Here is a 20,874-nt window from a genome sequence, read left to right as displayed (position 1 = left end):
CAAACTCTAACGAGAAATTAATAAAAAGTTAATACTAAAAATTATCTTTGGCCAGATAGGCAAACTTATACAGACAAGATTACAGTCTACGGCTTGGAAGCTTGTACACTTATATGAATGTGGGCTCCAAATAACTGCCAACACTAAAAATGTATAACAAAAGTGTAAATCAGCAGGTTAATTATAGAGTTTAAAACATATCATCCAACTAGATACTATTTTTCTAAACTTTTCCCACTTCCCTTGATTAGTTGTAAAAGTTCCTCCATTTTTTGCTGCTAAATATTCATCAGTTCCACTACATTAACCGAATGAGAGAATGAAAACAAAATACCCACACAAATACAATAACACAAGATAATAACTTTTTTTCTGCCTATTCAAAATGTTTCTTCTGTCAAAAGGTCATTTTTCAAACTTTTAATTGGAATTAACTTTTTATAACCCCAACGGAATGATAATCCTGTTTCCATTCATTAATGGCAGAAATACCAGAGCAAAGGCTCTGAATGGACAGACAGATAGAGAGAGGCAAAGTGAAATCATCACCAACCGACGGACCAACCGATGGAAATCATTATTCTGGCAAATCTCTGGGTAAAAGTTCATAACCTGGCAATGATAAGTGTTGCACATCTAAAGCACAGATACACACACCCAGTGCTAGCTACAGAGCTTTTCGTGTTCGTCGGAAACAAGGCAAGCAATTCCGGTTACAATTTTTTGTTGTTGTTGTTTTATTTTGTTGCATTTCTATTGTAGCAAATTGCTCAAGTTAAATGACAATAAATGTCAAAATGATGATGTTTGTTACCTTAAAGCCACTACAAGTTGCACCAATGCTGCCACCGGCGCCATCACCAACACACAAACGCACAGGCACACCCACTTCCACAATAGCCCACATAGTTGTCAGCTCGACATCCAATCGACCATGTCGAGAGAAGCGCATTCATGTTCAGAAACTTGTACTGCAATACACGGAACTGAATGAACACTTGACTCTGTATTGCAGAGGATGGATTATGTTATAGCAACATGTCTGGTCTGGCCTGCCAATAGGCATATTTTTGCTCCTTGCTCTTAGACTTGAAACCATGGGCATGCTATCTCTTCATACAACGAGAGCAACAAACAATCTGTTTTTCTATTCATTTGGTAATAAACGTTGATGTTGTTGTTGTCGTTGTTATTGTCCTTGTTGCTTGAAGTTGGTATTTTGTGTGGGTGCCTGTGCCAACAGATGTGCCATTGTGTGTGTGTGTGTGTGCCTGTGTTTGTTTTAGTTGGCTCATATATTTATACAGTCATTCATTCATGGCATATTGCGGTGGAACATCATTGTTCTACACTCGCTGTAAACTTTCATTCAACACACCCAAATCTGGGAGAGTGCAGGATTCGTTTTTTTTACATTGCCAAAACACCTAAATTCTGTTTAACACCCCCCACAACAAACCGAAAACTTGGCTGGCTGGCTAGCTGACTGAATGGCTGGATGGCTCATAACTTATCCCATTTGTGTATTGTCTTGATGGTTAGTCCTTTAGTTTCGGTAATAACAGTTGTTGGGGTTGGTGGGAGAAGAAGGAGGGGACACACCCAAGTAAAGCGTAGCCAACAATTGCCACACCCGTCGCCATCCCTCCCTCTTAAACCTCAGTGTCATTCATTATGATACTCCGTAAATGCCATAGCCTAGCCTTTATCTTTGCGCTACACTGAAGAAAATACGTCAATGATATGTGGGAAATATTTGTGTAATAAAGTGTTGTCGGTTGTATGTACTTCTATTAACCTCCAACTGATCTTTCACAGGACATAAATTAGCGTTTAAACTATTTTTAACAATTATTAAAATTAAAATAAAAATAGTTTCTTTTTTTTGAGTGTATTATTCTGACAATTTATCTGTCGTCTGTCCACCACATAACCACCTATCTTCCCTCATAGTCTGCTACTTTGTAATGACATGTGACTGCTGCCAGTGCCTATCATGGAACATTAAGCTGCCTCATTTGGTATCCTTGTGGACCCAGCCTTTGTATATCGTACGTTTATGTCCACTTTTGAAATTCCAAGTAAAAGTTGAGAGCGACTGGTGGTTAACTGGCTGCATCACTTTTCATTTAGTGGTCGTTTGTATGTGTGCGAGTGTGTGAGGTGTCATTTAAAGTTATGACTCCATGTTTTCAGTTTTTTTCGTACTTTGTTTCTTTTTGGGATTACTCTGTACTGAATGATGGAATTCTTTGCGGCAAACCTACATACACGTACATATACATATATGTGTGTATAGCGTTACATATACATATGTATGTGTGTTGAGCTTGTGTAACACAAAATATGAATTGCATAAAGAGAATTTTTGATTTGAGATGGTTCGGAAGGTCAATGCTCATTTTGGAATTGTTAGCGTGTTGGACATTGATATCCTGATGGAAAGTACTACATAAGAGTGGGTGTGTGTAAATGTGTGTCCAGCAATAAGATCAATATGAGCTTCAAACCCATTTTTTTGCATCCAGTCCAGAAATGCATACAAGAGTATATTTAAATAAGATTTCTTGAATGAATCGCTTAAATTTTCTATCCCGATAAGGAGAACAATAAAGTTGTTATTATATTTATGGACATAACTGTGATAAATCAGAAGGTGCGATTGAACGGTTATTATTAGGCAGCGGAATTTAATGCAACCCCTATTTTTGGTCCGATTCATGTAAAATTTTGGGACTGGGTATATTTTTGGCTTCTAATTAAATTGCAATCGAAACATATGACCTCCCGAAAATCGGGAGGTATCGTTCCATGTGGGCTATATAAAGGCCTGAACCTAAACCCACGAATTTTAGGTGGAAAGTTTTTTACCCCCAAGGAAGACTTAATACCGAATTTCAGCCATTTCGGAGGGATATTGAGGCCACAACCTTCAAAATACCGGGAGGTACAGTTCTATGGGGCTATATGAAGACGTGGAATAAATACCGACAAATTTCAGGTGGAAAGTTTTATACCCCCAACGAAGACAAAATACTAAATTTCAGTCATTTCGTTGGGATATTGAGGCCACAACCTTCAAAATACCGAAAATTGGGAGGTACCGTTCTAGGTCCACGTCTTCATATAGTCCCCTTATGAAGACCTGGACCTATACCGACAAATTTCAGGTGGAAAGTTTTATAATATCCAACGAAGACTAAATACAAAATTTCAGCCATTTCAGTGTGATGTTGAGGCCACAACCTTCAAAATACCGAAAATCGGGAGGTACCTTTCTGTGGGGGCTAAATGAAGACGTGGACCTATACCGACAAATTTCAGGTGGAAAGTTTTATACCCACAACAAAGAATAATGCTAAATTTCAGTAATTTCGGTTGTATATTGAGGCCACAACCTTCAAAATACCGAAAATCGGGAGGTACCTTTCTATGGGGCTAAATGAAGACGTGGACCTATACCGACAAATTTCAGGTGGAAAGTTTTATAATCCCACCGAAGACTTAACACAAAATTTCATCCATTTCGGTGTGATGTTGAGGCCACAACCAACTAGATTGCAAACTTCCGATCACCAACTACACCAAGATTCTAGGGATCACATTCGACAGCATGTTATGTCGTTATCTGCGCATGCCAACCTTATCTTCGACAATCTGAGATGTATGAACAAGGTACTCAAGTCTCTAGCACTTGCGGTGCAGGCGAAGAAACCAGTGTTGACCACATATAACGCTATAGGTCGGTCTGTCGTAAGCAATGCGCTGTCAGTGTGGCCGCGAGTATACATGCAACGCGATGCTAAAATATTCAAACATGTCAGAATGCCGACTTTAGAACTGCAACAGGGTGCCTCCTCATGTCTTCATGTCGACCATCTACATACATGAGGAGACAGAGATTTTGTCAATACAACAGAATGGCACGCTTTCGCTGCAGTACTTGATCGGGTGTTACCGTGAGAGCAATCCTAATCACCTTATGGTCGATAGGACCCCCCACCCAGGTAAGTAAGGAGAGATCTTCATGATCTAGAAAGAGAGGTCCAGCGATACAAGAGAGAATCCATAGATTAACAAGCCTATCAGACAGGTTTAAAAAGTATTCACATGGATGCAGTCGCAGATTCCATAAACAACTATCGTGTAAATGTGGTAAAGTAAATTCCCCATCTATCACAGCTGAGGAGCGTCAGGTGCCATGACAAACCAGAGTAGTTTTGGCTCAACTACGTTCGGGATGATGAAGCTATCTAGACGGCAAGGATTGATGATACCTTGCAAAACATCTGCCCAGCATACGGAATTGACCAGCACGATACACTGCACCTTTTCAGCTGCCCTGCCATACCTAGAGAACAAACTCCAGTAGACCTGTGGTTACATCCCATCGAAACAGTCACATTCCTAGAACTGAAGATAGACCCAGAGCCAGAGAGAGGAGAACGAACAACAACGTGATGCTTTGCGAAGATAAATACGTGATAGACACGATTGAACATCTATTACGTTGCTGTAAACTAGAGTTGGGTAATCTAGTCCTAGTTCACTGTACGTCATAAAATCTAACGTGCGGTATTACGTACGCCGTTTGTTCATACAAATGATGTGGCCCATTGGAACTGGGTAGTAAACTAGATAGTTCCATATAGTTCATTTGGCACAACTCTTACTGTAAACTGTTAAAAGATTGTGATATTCAAAGGAGATCATCGCAAGTTGTGGGGAAGATAAAATGGAGAAAGACCTCAAAATAATCGTAAGGGCATTAAACGAATGACTTCTTGACGCACAGTGACGGGAGTATACTTGGTATAAAGCAGGCCAAGGTGATGGGAGCCCCTTTTGTAGTAGTGTGTGAAAACATTTTCATACCGACTATAAAAAAGATAACGTTTGTTTTTCAAATTAGACACTTACACACATTTATTTGTAATTTAAATAACTACGAAAACATTTTATATTGGGTAACTTGAACAAATGTTTATATTTTGAAGCAAACACAACTACAAAATATGTATGTATTTTACGCCGAGGGCTGGTATAAATCCTCTATGTTGGCTGACTGGGATTTGGTTGCTCATATGGAAAAGATGAAGCAACAAATTGCTGCGCCATTGATCTCTTTAGTTGTGGGCTTACTGCGAATAGTATAAAACTATCAAATTCCAAAGTAATGCCTTTTTCGGGATTCTGAATTAACAGCACTTACGAACACCGATACGATCTTTATGTTCCCGATTACCTTGGGCCTCAAAAATGTTGTCATCATGCTATGCGAATGTTCCGATAATTTTATCTTCCAAACTGATGGCACATTAGGAACGCCATCAACAGATTTCATATATAGTGTTTGAGATGGTCGGGACCGAAGTTTTCGGGCACAACAAATGTGGATCGGACTTGATGTTTGTTTTTACTCACTGAGGTTCATGCAATTATTTCCACAATTTTACTTCGATCGGTTGGAAGAGAGGAGTAATTTAATCGGATAGACTCCCGTTTCCTCACGGGTTCAGCGCGATTTCCCAGAATCCCTTCTGTGTTTGCTACTATCCGATATTTTTCAATTTGTCATTTGGAGACCATCGGTTTCCAACAAATATACTCATTACTAACTATTTATTTTAGAGGCCAAAAAATATCCACTTATTATTTTTGGTGCGTTCTCAAGTCCTCTTGACGTTTATGTTCCTGCTAAAACTAAGCGATATTATCGCAAGTTAAACTAAAATTTCGGTTATGCAAAAAAATTTATTTTTAAGTAAGTTGTGTGTAAAGAAATTGTAACAAAGTGACAGCAAACTTAAATTTCATTTATCCGATGCTTTCCACATGAGAGAATTTCAATAATGTGGTTATGATGACAACCATCTCCCATTTATTTATATCAACATCAAAATCTCATACATAGGCCAAATAGATTTAGTTTATCACCTCCTCGGTTTTTTGTATATTTCTTCTCGGTTTTACTCTTTGTCACCCCAATCTGAATTCGAAATCTTTTTCCATCATCACGATGATGGTTGGTTGCTTTGCTTTACTTGTCAGTGAAAATTCAATTTACTTTGTCAACTACTTTTCCTAAAACGTTTGCAGTTTTAATTCTATCTTTTGCCTTCACTTTCTTCCGGCCAATGAATGGGGGGAGGGCGGTTGATGGGTTAAGTTTATGCGGCAAAAGAGTTTAGTCGTCTAGAGAATGAGGGTTGGATTTATGGGTTGAGAAAACCGCATACAGAGAAAGAAAGAATGCATTTTGAAATGTTTGTGGGTTGTCGTCTGTCTTTGGTTAGCATTCATGAGTTGGTAGGTGATTATTTATATTTCAGCATTTCTAAAAAAGCCAGAGATGGATGCTGTGATATGATATGAAATTATTGCAAACCAAAAATTCATTAATATTAACATTAAAATTAATTAAATTACATATTGAAATCATGAAGACATCATTTCAACATCCCTTCTTTCATTTGCCATTAAATTATAACAACTCCCAGCTCTGGTAGGTCAAACAACCGCTCAGCTATAAAAGTGTCTTTTTAGACTACACATTTTGTGGCCTAATATTTACTTAAGTTAATTAAAACTTTTTATTTGTTCTCCTTCACCTGATGGTTCTTAATGTGGGTGGGCCAGCCAGTCAGCCATCAACCTGTGAAACTTTTGTAAATTTTTGTATTCAAAACTTTTCTTTCTAAGGCAGTTATAAAACGTAAACGAGGAGAAACCACAAAAATCCAAATACTACTCTTATTTCCTGTGAACAAAAATCCTCATATTCAGATACTGAAAAAAGGATTGGTTGTCCTCCTTAGTTTTAAATTTTTGTCGTAATAAGTTCAAAAGTTCATCAAGGCATAATTTACTCGTTGAATAATGATATATACATAACATATGGGACACTTTTAAACTGTAAAGGGTATGAAGGGTTTTATTACGACATTTAAAATTAGCTATCGAAGACTACAAAAGGGTGACAAAGGGGATGAAAGATACCAAGCAACGGCCGTGACCGGCTTTAACATGGCAAAGCCCAGGGCTTATATTGGTTCCTCTTTAATCTCAAGTGGGCACAGACCTCCCCATGGTGGCACCAGGGGAGCTGCCTTTAATACCCGTTAAAGGTAGGATCTAACATGTGCCGCGCGTTCACCCAAAAGAACGTTAAAAACTAGGGTTGGGCTAGTAACCCATCACTCCAAAAAAGCATCGTGCTATGAAAATGCATTGGCAGATGTACTTGAAAAATACAAGGCCGATATTACTGCTATACAGGAAATACGATGGTTTGGCAAAGCCGTCACACCAACACCTAAAGGTGACGCACTGTACTATAGCTTCCACAACATAAAGCATGAGTTTGGTTGCGAATTTGTAGTTGGTCGGAGTTTAAAACATCTGGTCTCCAGTTTCACCCCACTGAATGAAAGACTTGCTGGATGAAAGCTAAATTTTGCAACAGCTTTATTTGCGCTAGGGTGCCACCGTGGTGCAATGGGATGCACACCCGCCTTGTACGCAGAAGGTCGTGGTTTCGATTCCCCGGCTGGGCAACATCAAATTTTCAACTGTGGCAAAAGGTATCGGGAGAAAATGAGAGTGGAGAAAGTTCTTTTCCTCAGGAAAAAGAGAGGAAGGAAAAGCGGAAATGTGAAAAACTCAAAATGTACAGGAGTCAGAATGAAGTACAAGAATGAAGAAACTACCAAAGAGTGAAACATCAAACTGATGGCTTTGGTACGGGCACATCCTCCTATAGAGACGAGCAAGGTAATTTGGTAACAAATACAGATAGTGTGCTCAGAATATGGAAAGACATTTTTCCCAAACTGTTGGTACCCAATAGAAGAAGACGACGATGAAGATACCACAGATCCAATCCCAGAAGATGGTATTGAATGTATATCGCCCGGCCAAGATGAGGTAAAGACAGCAATAAACCGGCTGAAGAATAATAAGGCAGCAGAACCCGATGGCGGCTTACCAACCGAGCTATTCAAAACCGGATGCGACGCGCTGATAAGGTTTATGCATCAGCTAGTCAGTACCATAGTTAGAGCACAAAGTCTTATCTCCTTTCTTGTGGACGGGACACAATATGCTCAGATTCAGTCAGAAAGGCGTTCTTCCTGCCAGATGTTGCTGATATCCATTAAGATAAATTCAAATTTAACTAGTGGAATCACAAATCAACCTAGCGGAGGCACAAATAACTCTAGTGAAGATATAAACCAATCTAGCAGAAACACAAACCGCTATGTTAGCGGTTTATACGGTTTATGCACTAAAGTGGTTTGTTCCTCCACTCTTTAAATTCAAATTTATCTTAGAGGTAGTTTACACTATCTATCAATGTCGTATGACATGAACTTTCCATCGGAATACAGTCGCTATTGTGTGTAATATTGCGGATTTCCCTTACGCCATTTACTTTTTGAGTCCACACCAACAGAAATGCAATGAAATTACGTCTCCACATTGTCTGTGTGGGTAGATGTAGAATGTTTTTATTCGTATCATATGACATTGATGGCTAGTGTAAACACCACTTTAATGGACATTAGGACCATTCGGCAGGAAGAACGCATCCAGTGTCCCGTCCACCAGAAAGGAGATAAGACTGTCTGCTCTAACTATAGGGGCATAAGTCTGCTCTCTATTACCTGTCAGAGATATTGTGTGAAGACTAAAGCCTATGGTCAACGAAATAATTTGGCCATAACAATGCGGATTTAGCTCTGGCAAATACACCAGATATTTACACTGCGGCAAATCCTTGAAAACGACCCAAGAGGTGTAGATCGACACCTACCATATTTTTGTCGATTATAAAGCAGCCTCCTACAGCACTAAACTTTCAAATTAACTGATAACCTTTCCTCAGTTAAAATATACAAGAATACCGCCGAACAATTTAGTACCTATTAGTTCCTATAATTCGTCTGCCTTGGCACCGCCATGAAAACAACAAACAACGTCAGTTGTGTAATAAGAAAAAAAGTATTGGCCAACAGATGCTACTTTGGCTTAATTAAGCAGTTTTAAATCTCGTCAAACAAAAATATCACTTTACAAAACACTGATACAACTCGTGCTAATGTATGGTTCCGAAGCATGAGTACTTGTGGAAGAAGATAAAGCAGTGTTTGGTGTGTTTGAGAGAAAAACTATTCAAATGATCTACAGCTACGATTTTGGGTAGGGAATTCCCGCACCGAGAATTCTCGGGAATTCTGTATCGGTATTTTGACTACGGGATTTCCCAGGAAATCGGGAAATATCAATATACAATTATCATAACTGATAAGTTAAGAACCTATGCTCATCTCTTTCATACCATTGAAATGGAATCCGATAATGATTTTACAGAATCGGGAAATGACAACAGAATTTGAAATAAATTAAATCCAGTTTATATATGAAAATATGAGTGGGGATCACCGTGTCATTTTCAACTTCCAGCGTACACCTTTTTCAGATGTAATTCGAATTATTTTAATTGTAATTGGAGAATTCTATTTGTAATTCGTAACATTTCATTTGTAATTCGAGAATTCCATTTGTAATTCGAATTATTCCATTTGTAATTCGAATTATTCCATTTGTAATTCGAAATATTCCATTTGTAATTCGAATCATTCCATTTGCAATTCGAATTATTCCATTTGTAATTCGAATTATTCCATTTGAAATTCGAATTATTCCGTTTGTAATTCGAATTATTCCATTTGTAATTCGAATGATTTCCTTTGTAATTTCAAATAAAATAATTCGAATTACAAATGGAATAATTCGAATTACAAATGGAATAATTCGAATTACAAATGAAATAATTCGAATTACAAATGGAATAATTCGAATTGCAAATGGAATGATTCGAATTTCAAATAGAATAATTCTAATTACAAATAGAATGGTTCGAATTACAAATAGAATAATTCGAATTACAAATGGAATAATTCGAATTACAAATGGAATGTTACGAATTACAAATAGAATTCTCGAATTATAAATAAAATGTTACGAATTACAACTAAAATCTTTCGAATTACATCTGAAAAAGGTGTAGTTATATGAAATATAATATCTGTTCCATTTAGTATCTAAATGTGTCCTAGAGTCAAATTTTGAGGGAGTTCCGTCATTAAGTCTTTTTTTCCAGAACAGAATTTTCGCAGTGCATAAAATATGAATTTCGGATCAATAATTTGTTCGAGCTACATTTCTTTCCATCGAACGACTTCTTTAGCTTTGAATGATGACAATGGAGACTGTGGGCTAAATCCAGAGAACATGATGGATCATACGCCAATCCGTAACCCATTTAATGGATTTTTCCAGAACTATTCTTCCGAACGCAACACTCAGAAAATTTGGCGCTGGGCTTATAACAAATGGTACTAGATGGAACCGGTGTTGTACTTAATATAACTATGTGAAAAAATCAAGGAAAAATTGATCCACCCTCTTATCTTAAAAAATTTCCCGGGAAATCCTGGATTCCCGGGAATGTCGATTTTGTGATTCCCTTTTCTCGGGAATGAAAAAAAACGGGGAAAACCTAAAACCCTATCTACAGGCCAATATGCGTTGACGGTGAATATTGTCGTCGTATGAACCACGAGCTATATCGTTTATACAACGTCATCAGTATAGTTAAACTTAACGAGATACAACGTTTGCGTTGGCTAGGTCATGTCATTAGAATGAGCGATGCTGAACCAGGTAGAAAGGCGTATAAATACGGGCCACATATCAGCGGTACATTCGATGAAGTAAATAAGTGGAAGACGTATGTTCTGAGACACACTTCCCCTCTCACTTCACGCTTTTTAAGCATTTTATCCACCCCATTTAGTCCTATTTTTTGCTACTTTCTTGGGGCTAAGATTCATTAGGGTATTTAAAAAGTCCATCCATAAAATACTCGAAAAATAAGCGTAAATTTGGTGAACAAAATGCTTGAGGCGTGAAGTGAGAGGTGAAGTGTGTCTCAGAACATAACCGTATAATCCAAATTGGCAAAGTAAAGCAACAAACAGAGAGGTCTTGAAATTTTTTCTTAGTTCGGTTTATAGGACAAATGTTCTGTGGAGGGCCACCTAAGTAAATAAACAATGGATATTTGACCAATACTAATCATTAAATCCTCTGGGAGCAGAATAAATGCATGTGCAAAATTACATAGCTCATTTTCCACATTTCTTCTTCGTCTCCAGCATAAAGTCCATTAAGCATTTTTTTTTGTTTTCTAAATTGAATTTCGTGTGAGACACAATAAAATTTAATATCGCTCTGTTATTAGGATACAACAATAACCACGTAATCCATAAGTCATAATATAGTCTGCAGGAGAACGTGTAAATATGCGTCGACGAAAAGTTAATAACAATTTTATGGCTCAAATGGCAATAAGTATTGAAATGTAGATATTATCGATGAAATTTTCTGATGGTGATAAAAAATACATAAAAGGGTTAGGGGTGTTATTAAGATGATAAAGAAGAGGGCGCGAATAAAAAATGAATTAAAGCAACTTAGACTTTTATTTATTTAACAGATCTGCTGAAATAATTCCTTTATTAGGGGAACATTGTATGTTTATTTTTCAAGTAACTTCTAAACCCGAATTTCCGCTTTGCCCAAGTATTTTCCCCAGTCTAAGTATTCGGGAAGTCCAGGAAGAGTTGAAAGTTTTAACAATTCATGCATCCGTACGAATCTGTACGTATTTTCCATATTCATTTCAACAATAAACTCTACCTGTATTCCTATACACGAGTCCAATTTTCGATTAATAAACCACTTTTGGTGTTGTGATTTTTGCACCACCACCACTCTTTGTTGACATACTCGTACCATAAAACCCCTAAAATCGGCCGAAAGTTGGAAAAGCCACCTTAAAGTTGAAGGGAAAATCTAATAGTCGAATTATGCTAATGCTGCGGTAAGTAGACTTTTCAGAAACCACTCTTACCATTCTTAAAATGGATTTGATTTCTCTTTACCACAAATATATTAACACGATTCAATTCCAATTTAAACTTGAATTCTCTAAAATAAATCAAAGCCTACCCATTGATAATCATTAATTCAATCTCTACTTTAAAATTCTACATACATCCCCACAAAATATCAAGCATGGTGGCCTCAAAAAATGTTCAAACATTATACAAATGTATCAAGCTGTGACATAAATATAATTCCAACATTCTGAGCAAGTCGAAGAGGAGGGATAGAGGGAGAAAAATCACTTTGAAGCTAATAACAATTTCCATTGCAATTGTAATTGTAATTGTCAGTGGGAAGCATCCGGGCATATGATGACAACGTAGGGAATATCACTGACGAGTGTTATAAAATGCATAAACGCCACGGAAAGCATCAAATAAAATGCACCATTCCACAAAACGACTGTTGGGCAGACAAACAAATAAACAAACAACCATACAACACACAAAACACAACAAAAACAAAAAGCAACATATTTAACGAGCTATTCACAGTTGCAATCACTGTTTTGGAAAATAACCAACAACCAGAGAGAGACAGACGAACAGACGACCATCAAAGTGGAGAATAAACTTTATAAAATGTTGCATCCCAAAGATGATGATGAGATGACTATTAGGACATCGCAGGTTATGGTGGCGGGCGGGCGGCTATGACGACTATGATAATCATCATTTGCCCAGCAACTAGCTAGCTATTTGGTGGCTCCCTCGCTGCCTGTGTACAACATTTTGGAACATAAACACAGCAATTGCTGGGACATAAACACTACATTTGTCGTTTAACTCTTAGAACATGCATAAAAGAAGCACAAGGAATGTGCCAAAAAGAAAATAAAAAAACACAAAATAAAGAAGTCAAACGAAAAAAGGGATAGTAGATTTGCAAAGGATTTGAAAATTCTCAAAAGAATTTTCATACATTTCCATGCATGATTTTTTGGTTGCATGTCTTGCTCCATGGCTGCAGTGTGTCTTGTCTCCATCTGTTATTTTGGTATTGGATTGAAAGTTTTCGTCTTGGCTTCAGTTCAAGTTTTTTATACCCTCCACCATAGGATGGGGGTATATTAAGTTTGTCACTACGTTTGTAACTACTCGAAATAATCATTGTAGACCCCACAAAGTATATATATTCTTGATCAGCGTGCAATTCTGCATCGATATAGCCATGTCCGTCCGTCTATCCGTCTGTCTGTCTGTCCGTCTGTCCGTCTGTCCGTCTGTGGAAATCACTCTAGCGTCCGAACGGATTGACGTAGGTTGATGAAATTTTGGGAAAATATGTTATATTTACGTAGGACTTTTGGTATTGAAAGCGGGCTATGTAGGTCCACGCTTTCGTATAGCCCCCATACAAAATGACGCGTGACGCGTCGTCGTTTTAAAGAATTTTTAAGATATTTGGCCCATTTTACCACCGAATTGGTTGTAATTTGGTACTTTGTGTCTCCAGAGGCCAAAAAATATTCCTACCAAAGTTGGGTTATATAGGTCCACGTTTTGGTATAGCCCCCCGCCGGGGATAACAATCTTGAAGCGATGCGGGGGCTAGACGTCACAATCTTCTCATTTAACTTCTTGTAGTGTTGAACTGGGAGGCTGTGATTGACCAAAGGTTATCCACTCTCTGTCACGCTCCAACTCAGTGCACTGGAATTCAAAGTGTATCTCCGGATTGAGTGACACATATTTGGTAGTGATCTCCTACCAAAGTAATTGTGAGATCCCCTAACACCGGGGTGTTAAGCGACCTCGTGCCCATCGGTGTTCTCAAGGTTTGCAGTTAGGGTACCAACTGTATTCGAACGGAGCCTCGCGTGATACCTGGGCACCTCAGCGAGTAACCAGCGCCCTAGTCATGGTAATGGAGGGCTATGCCATGACCTGTCCTCAAATCCCCCAGTAAAACGTTCCCCTATGAATGAATCCGAACTAAACAAAACAAAAACAACCCAAACCAATCTTCCCTCGTTATCGACCCCAGCTATGACCACGGACAATGCCGCACTACCAAATGCGACTCTAGGACCTCAAGAATCCCTGGGTGGGGACGTGACCCCGACGACCTTGACGATGGACAGAGTAAGTCAAGACATTCTGAACCAAAGCAGGGAATTGCTTGATCTCATAGAGCAGAGAGAGACCTGCAGATTGAGCCAGGAGAGCCCCCCCCCTTGGAACTGGGAAGACGACTCCCTCATGTCGGATGAAGAGATGGACGTTACTGTGATTCCATCTCGGACATCCCAGGAAGCGCCTTCCTCGGTCCAAGGAGAGACCTCGAACCTTACCACAGCAGGTCCAACTCCTCTACGGGATGTTACATCGGTCGGTACCGATAAGCCTTTTCTTCCGAGGCAGGACGCCATGGAGGAAGAAGCCGTGATGGAGGAAGCGACCCCCTCTAACACGACCTCTACCAACAAGAGCGAGAAGGCCAAGGAGAAAAAGGATCGGCACGAATACAAAAGAGCCGCTAAGTACTGCAACAAATTTGTTGGTAAGGAAGCCACTGACATAAGTCAGGACGAATTTCGTTTAATCGGAGTGAGGCTTCGAGTTATGAGGAGACTTGAGCGTAGGTACCCTCATATGGAGAAGATCCACGTTCCGGTCAACCAAATTCCAACACCTGGAACGGCTGTCCCCTCCAGCCTAACGGCTGCCAAGGGTGCAGTCGCTCCGGGTAACCTACCCAAACCGGGAGTATCAGGCTGTTCGGACTCCTTGCAGACACCGATGGTGTCAGCGGCGGAGACGGGCAGAAGGATGCCCTCGACCCTGGAAACAGCAAGACGGCTGCTGTCCTCAAAGGCACCAACCGTCTTGCCGTCGGAACAGAAAAAGGGTCAGTCAGGGACAACGCAGATGCTCAAGGCGACTCCGAATGTATCTGCCTCGTCGGTGACTGCCCCCTCTTCTGTCGGGGTAAATAGAAGCAGCGACCTCTTGCGAACCTCGACGATGCAGAGGCCTGGTAAACAGGCAACTGAGGCGTCGAAGGATCCCAAGAAGCCCTGCTCCTTAAGTGATGGAGGAGTGAGGATCGCCGGTGGCGCAACTGGTAGAATGGCTGGTGTGACGGACGGCCCTTCAACCTCTAGGCAGGCCAGTGGTAGACCAAAGACCTCTCCGCAGCAGTCATGCGTAAAGCGGGTCAGGTCTTCGGAGGACCCACAGCCAACAGCCAAGAGGTTGCTGGACCGACATCAAACCAACCATCCTCCCACTCTTGCTAAGGTGACCGCCCAGCAGACGGCAACTGGGGTTGAACAGGAGAAGTCCTGCAAAGGAATCTCCAGTCCGGCTCCCCAGCAGTCATCTGCTGGCGGGACATCAAAACCAGCGAGGACCCGGAGGAAGCTGGCCTCAAAAGACGTTCAAATAGCAATCATTGATAGGTCTGATCCGGAAGGTTGGATCAGTGATGATCATTGGTTGCTGGTTGAACGTCTACTGAGGAAGGCCATAACCTCTGACGAGGCGGACGCAAGTATGACGGGCTTTGGCAAGGCAACTTATATCAGAGGTGTCAAGGTCATCGGCTGTCAGGATGAGAAATCGAAAGATTATCTCATACGAACAGTCGATGGCTCGGGCGCACTCTGGGAAGGTTGCAAGCTAGCCGCGGTGCCTACTAGCGAGATACCTCGCAGAGCGTCAGCCACAGCCTGGGTGCCACCTCCGGATCAGGAGGTTGCGGAGGTGCTGAAGATGATCCAGAGGCAGAACAGAGGTCTCTCTACTGCCAGCTGGAGGTTTATCAACTCCACTAAAGAAGGAGCTGGTGCGGTGATGAAGTTCACCATGGACAATGAAAGTGCGGACTACATTAGGGATTGTGAGGGAGAGCTGTACTTCGGCTCTGGCTGGCTTCGGTTCCGAGTCTCGAAGCCACAGTAGAGAAGCTCAGCAGCAAGAGCTCCGCGTTGTGCAGATCAATCTGCACCACTGCAGGGCTGCGGCTGCTGAACTTCTCCTCTCCCTCACAAAAACCGAAGTAGACATCGCTTTGGTCCAGGAGCCCTATCTTCATAAGAATAGGGTTTCTGGACTAAACGATGGGCGCTACTCTATATTCTCTGCATCAAATGGAGAGAAGGTAAGAAGCTGTATTGTAGCGAAGAAAAGTTTAAACCTTATTCAACTCTATAATTACAGTGATGGTGACACGACTGTAGTGAGGTTAGAAGTAGGCTCTGGAAGAGCCTTGGTGCTGGCCTCAGTCTACATGCCGTACGAGGAACCAAACCCACCCGGTATACTGTTGCGGAAGCTAGTGGAGGAGACGATGAGTAAGGCAAACTTGATAGTGGGCTGTGATGCAAATGCTCATCACTTCCACTGGGGTAGCAGCGATACAAACTCAAGGGGTGAGTCCGTATTCGATTTTATTTTAACTAATAATCTTCGAGTATGTAATAGGGGAAATACCGCCACTTTCCATAATAGGGTAAGGGAGGAGGTGATAGATCTAACCCTTACAAATATGGAAGATACTTCTATAACTGACTGGAGAGTATCGGAGGAGTGCTCCTTTTCGGACCACAGAGCGATACTCTTTCATGTCTCTTATAGAAGTAAGCGGCAACCGCCTCATAGAAATCCGAGAAGAACAAACTGGGACTTTTTCCATTCCCTTACAACTTCCAGGCTGTGTGAAGTTCCAGAACCTCGCACAGTAGGGGAAATTGACAATCAGGTGGAAAATCTCACAAAGATTCTGATGGATTGCTACGAGATGTCCTGCCCACTAACGTATCCTGGTAGGAAAGCTCAGCCTGTCTGGTGGAACAAAGATTTACACGATCTGAGGAAAACCAGTAGAAAGGCATATAACAAAGCTAGTAGGACCAAACTCAGTACTGATTGGGATCTCTATAGAGCATCTTTCAATAAGTACAAAAGCGAGGTTAGGAAAGCAAAGAGAGACTCTTGGGTTAGTTTTAGTGAGTCCATAGAGGGAGTTAATGCAGCAGCAAGATTTCGCAAGGTGATCTCAAAGGACCCGAAAACCATTGGAAGCATTAAGCGAAACGAGGGCACCTGGACTAACTCAGCTCTTGAGACTCTAAACCTGTTGGCAAGTACACACTTTCCTGGCTGTCAAGATGCTAGCACGTGTCGACCTAGTGAAGATGCGAGCAGAAGCTTCAACACAGCAGAGTGTGATCTTGTTGATGGTGCAATAAGTAGTCCCAGAATCTCTTGGGCGATCAGTACTTTTCAACCCTATAAATCCCCTGGACCTGACGGTATCATCCCTGCGATGCTTCATAACGCGCCTCGAGTGTTGATATCCATATTAAGGAAGATTTTTAGGGCTTGCATTCTGCTGTCGCACATACCGGCGATATGGAAAGAGGTGACGGTGATCTACATCCCCAAAGCTGGGAAACCTAGTCACACCTTACCAAAGGACTATAGGCCGATAAGTCTTTCCTCCTTTCTACTTAAAACTTTGGAAAGGCTACTAGATTTGGAAATTAGATCTTATATAAATAATGACCTTGTAAGCAATTCACAACATGCCTACGTAAAAGGGAAATCGACAGACACAGCGTTACACGAGGTCGTGGGTTATATAGAGAAGAACATGGATGACTCGAGCTTCACTTTGGCTGCTTTCTTGGACATAGAAGGTGCGTTTAACAACGTGAAACTTGAGTCTATCCACTCTGCTCTAGAATCACTAGGTGTCCCCTCAATTCTAATCAATTGGATAGATAGAATGCTCGAGAGTAGAATTATCAATTCAAATTTAGGAGAGAGTTCAATTAAGAAGTCGGTCACCAGGGGCACACCACAGGGAGGAGTCCTATCACCCCTGTTGTGGCTTCTGGTACTGAACGGGATACTTTTAGAATTTGACAGGTTAAAAACCAAAGTAGTCGCATACGCTGATGATGTAGTTATTCTAATCAGCGGGAAATTTCTATCAACGCTGTCCGACCTTATGCAAGGTGCCTTAGTAAAACTCTCACGCTGGGCCCACCAAAATGGACTTGGTGTGAATCCGGCGAAGACAGAGTTGGTACTATTCACCAGAAAGAGGAATACTGCTGAGTTTGTTCCACCAACTCTGGATGGGGTGCAACTAAACCTCTCCACTGAAGCTAAGTACCTTGGAGTGGTATTGGACCATAGGCTTCTATGGAAAAGGAACACCGAGGAGAGAGCTAAAAGAGGTTTAATTGCACTATATTCCTGTAAGAACACCATAGGAAAGAGCTGGGGCTTAAAACCACACATTATACACTGGTTGTATAATACTGTGGTTTGCCCCATTCTAACCTATGGTTGTCTTGTGTGGTGGCACTCACTTAGTATAAAAACAAATCTTTCAAAGCTAACCAATGTGCAACGTGCCGCGTCAATTCTCATTACTGGAGCTATTAAAAGCACTCCTCAAATGGCGCTGAATGCTGTTTTAAATGTTCAACCTTTGGACATTTTGGCTCAGCATCAGGCCTCCAGGTGTGCTTTGAGGCTTAGGGAACTTGACATGTGGCGTTGCTCATTGGCTGGCCATGCATCTGTTCTGCGGCGGTATATTAGTCAGGTAGAGATTGGTGACAGAGGGGGAGAGACTGACTATATCTCTCCGTCTCTTGACTTCAATATACCTGACGTCTTAATTCCCAATAGGGACGCATGGGTTCAGTGCAGACCAATACCCGATAGCCTATCCATCTTCACTGATGGGTCTAAGATGGAAGAAGGCACGGGTGCTGGAGTGTACTCAGACGAACTGAACTTCAGGTACTCGTACAAACTTAACGACAACTGTAGTGTTTTCCAGGCAGAAGTCTTTGCAGTATTGAAGGCCTTAGAGGCACTAGTGGGGGGGACAGACCTAGCAGACAGGGCGGTCACCATATATGTAGATAGCCAGGCTGCGCTAAAAGCTCTAGGATCTTTCACTATTAAATCTAGGATCGTTCGAGACTGTAGAACTGCTCTGAAAGCCTGCAGAGTGCCAGTAAGACTTTGTTGGGTACCTGGTCACTGCGGTGTAGTGGGAAATGAGATTGTGGATGAACTGGCAAGGCGAGGCTCGCAATCAACCGATATACAACTGGAAGTTGGAGTGCGACCCCCGCTTTGTCACTTCATTGACAAACTCACAAGGTTCCACGTTGAGAAATCCAAAAGAACTTGGCTAGACGCTCCTGGTTGTCGGGTGGCTAAGTCAATCTGGCCGGAGATCTCGGCACGTAGAACTGATTCCCTCCTCTCACTATGCAAGTCAGAGATCAGGGTTGTTGTGGGGGTCATTACTGGCCATTGCAACATCAGATCAATGACGTGCAGATGGGAGGCTAGCAGCGGTGATTATTGCAGGCTGTGTGAAGATGCAGAGGAGACGGAGACGATTGATCATTTACTGTGCCAGTGCCCCAGACTGTCGGCCAGGAGACACAGACTCTTCGGCGCATACATGATTGAATCGCTCTCCTACCTCTCTTCTTTCGACCCATTAGTCCTGCTTGCATACTGTAGAGGTCTTAAATGGCTATGGGGCAGACAAACTTAACTGCATGTTAGTCTATTTAATAACTAATATACCTCTTTTGTTTTTCTTTCTTTTACCATCCCTAATCCTTCTCCTATACCCCCCCCCCCACCCGTCTCTTCCTCTCCTACCTCTTCCTCCCCCATCCAGCAACAACAAACTGGTATCCAGTCGAGCACACACTCACACGCCATCACATCACAACAATCAAATCCATAGATGCAATATCCATCATCACCACACTTACACAACCAACATCACATATACACCAGCAAAAATCACCACACACATCATCACATCACCACACTTTAACGGTCATCATCACACACAGAAACACATGCAGAACCACCAAACAACAGACTACATCAACAATACCAACAATATCCGATCACAACATAACAGGATGATCACAATGGACCATAAGGTCTCCGAGTGGAGTGGCTGCCTTCTACAGCAGCTGCGCATCCTAAAACCTAACCTAACCTAACCTATAGCCCCCATATAAGGCCCCATATAAAGTACGCGTCATTTTAATATATTTTGAATGTATTAGACCCATTTGAACACAGAATTGGTTGTAATTTGGTGTTTTGTGTCTTCAGAGGCCAGAAAACATTCCTACCAAAGTTGGGTTATATAGGTCCACGTTTTGGTATAGTCCCCACATAAGACCCCTTATAAAGTACGCGTCATTTTAATATATTTTGAATGTATTAGATCCATTTGACCAAAGAATCGGTTGTAACTTTTTATTTTGTGTTTCCAGAGGCTAAGAAACATTTCTACCATAAAATGTTTATATAGGTCCACGTGTTGATATAGCCCCTATAAAACAATATCTCCCGATTTTCGATATTTTGAACGTTTTAGCCTCATTATCACACCGATATGGCCGAAATTTGGTATTTAGTCTTCTTTAGGCGTATAAAACTTCCCCCAGAAATTTGTAGGTATAGGTCCACTCCATCATATAGCCCCCATAGAACGGTACCTTCCGAATTTCGGTATTTTGAAGGTTGTGGCCACATTAATCCACCGAAATGCCTGAAATTTGTGGTGGAGGGTATAAAAAGTTCGGCCCGACCGAACTTAACGCTTTTCTTACTTGTTTTCACTAGCATCATCGAAAGAAGATTGCACATACAAAGGAAAAACAAAATTCCATTGCATCTTATTAAAATTATTTTATATGATGTGGATGATCCTTTTTGAAAATGGAAAAGGCAATTAAATGAAATTTCAATAATCATTTATTCCCAAACTACTGGATTCAAGAGTGCCGCTATAATAGAACTAGGTAAGAGCAGTATTTACACAGACAGGAAATGGTACTAAAACAAC

The 20,874-nt window shown here is 41.0% G+C and overlaps 2 protein-coding genes across 5 annotated transcripts in view; one reads left to right on the top strand and one right to left on the bottom strand.

Annotated features, from left to right (window-relative positions):
• Positions 1–20,874, bottom strand: part of BicD (Microtubule-associated protein Bicaudal D) — a 90,129-nt gene that overhangs the window by 42,246 nt on the left and 27,009 nt on the right. The gene's annotated exons all lie outside the window — the stretch shown is intronic.
• Positions 15,917–19,940, top strand: LOC141395031 (uncharacterized). The gene is made up of 3 exons (XM_073970396.1): positions 15,917–16,119; positions 16,179–16,390; positions 19,684–19,940. Exons 1-3 carry the CDS (start codon positions 16,079–16,081, stop codon positions 19,938–19,940), a joined length of 510 nt encoding a protein of 169 aa, XP_073826497.1. The 5' UTR covers positions 15,917–16,078.

The sequence above is a fragment of the Musca autumnalis genome, unplaced genomic scaffold, assembly GCF_047663935.1.
Source record: "Musca autumnalis isolate F117 unplaced genomic scaffold, ASM4766393v1 scaffold_2, whole genome shotgun sequence".
NCBI classification, from domain to species: Eukaryota; Metazoa; Arthropoda; class Insecta; order Diptera; family Muscidae; genus Musca; species Musca autumnalis.
The sequence above is the reverse complement of the archived record's forward strand: the minus strand, read 5'-3'. Positions and strand labels throughout refer to the sequence as shown.

Excerpts from the sequence above, each read along its gene's own strand:
- LOC141395031 (XM_073970396.1), top strand. The coding sequence starts at position 16,079 with ATGGGCGCTACTCTATATTCTCTGCATCAAATGGAGAGAAG. Across the intron at positions 16,120-16,178 it reads CTGCATCAAATGGAGAGAAG|TGATGGTGACACGACTGTAG; the intron begins GTAAGAAGCTGT and ends CTATAATTACAG. Across the intron at positions 16,391-19,683 it reads CAGCGATACAAACTCAAGGG|CAACAACAAACTGGTATCCA; the intron begins GTGAGTCCGTAT and ends TCCCCCATCCAG.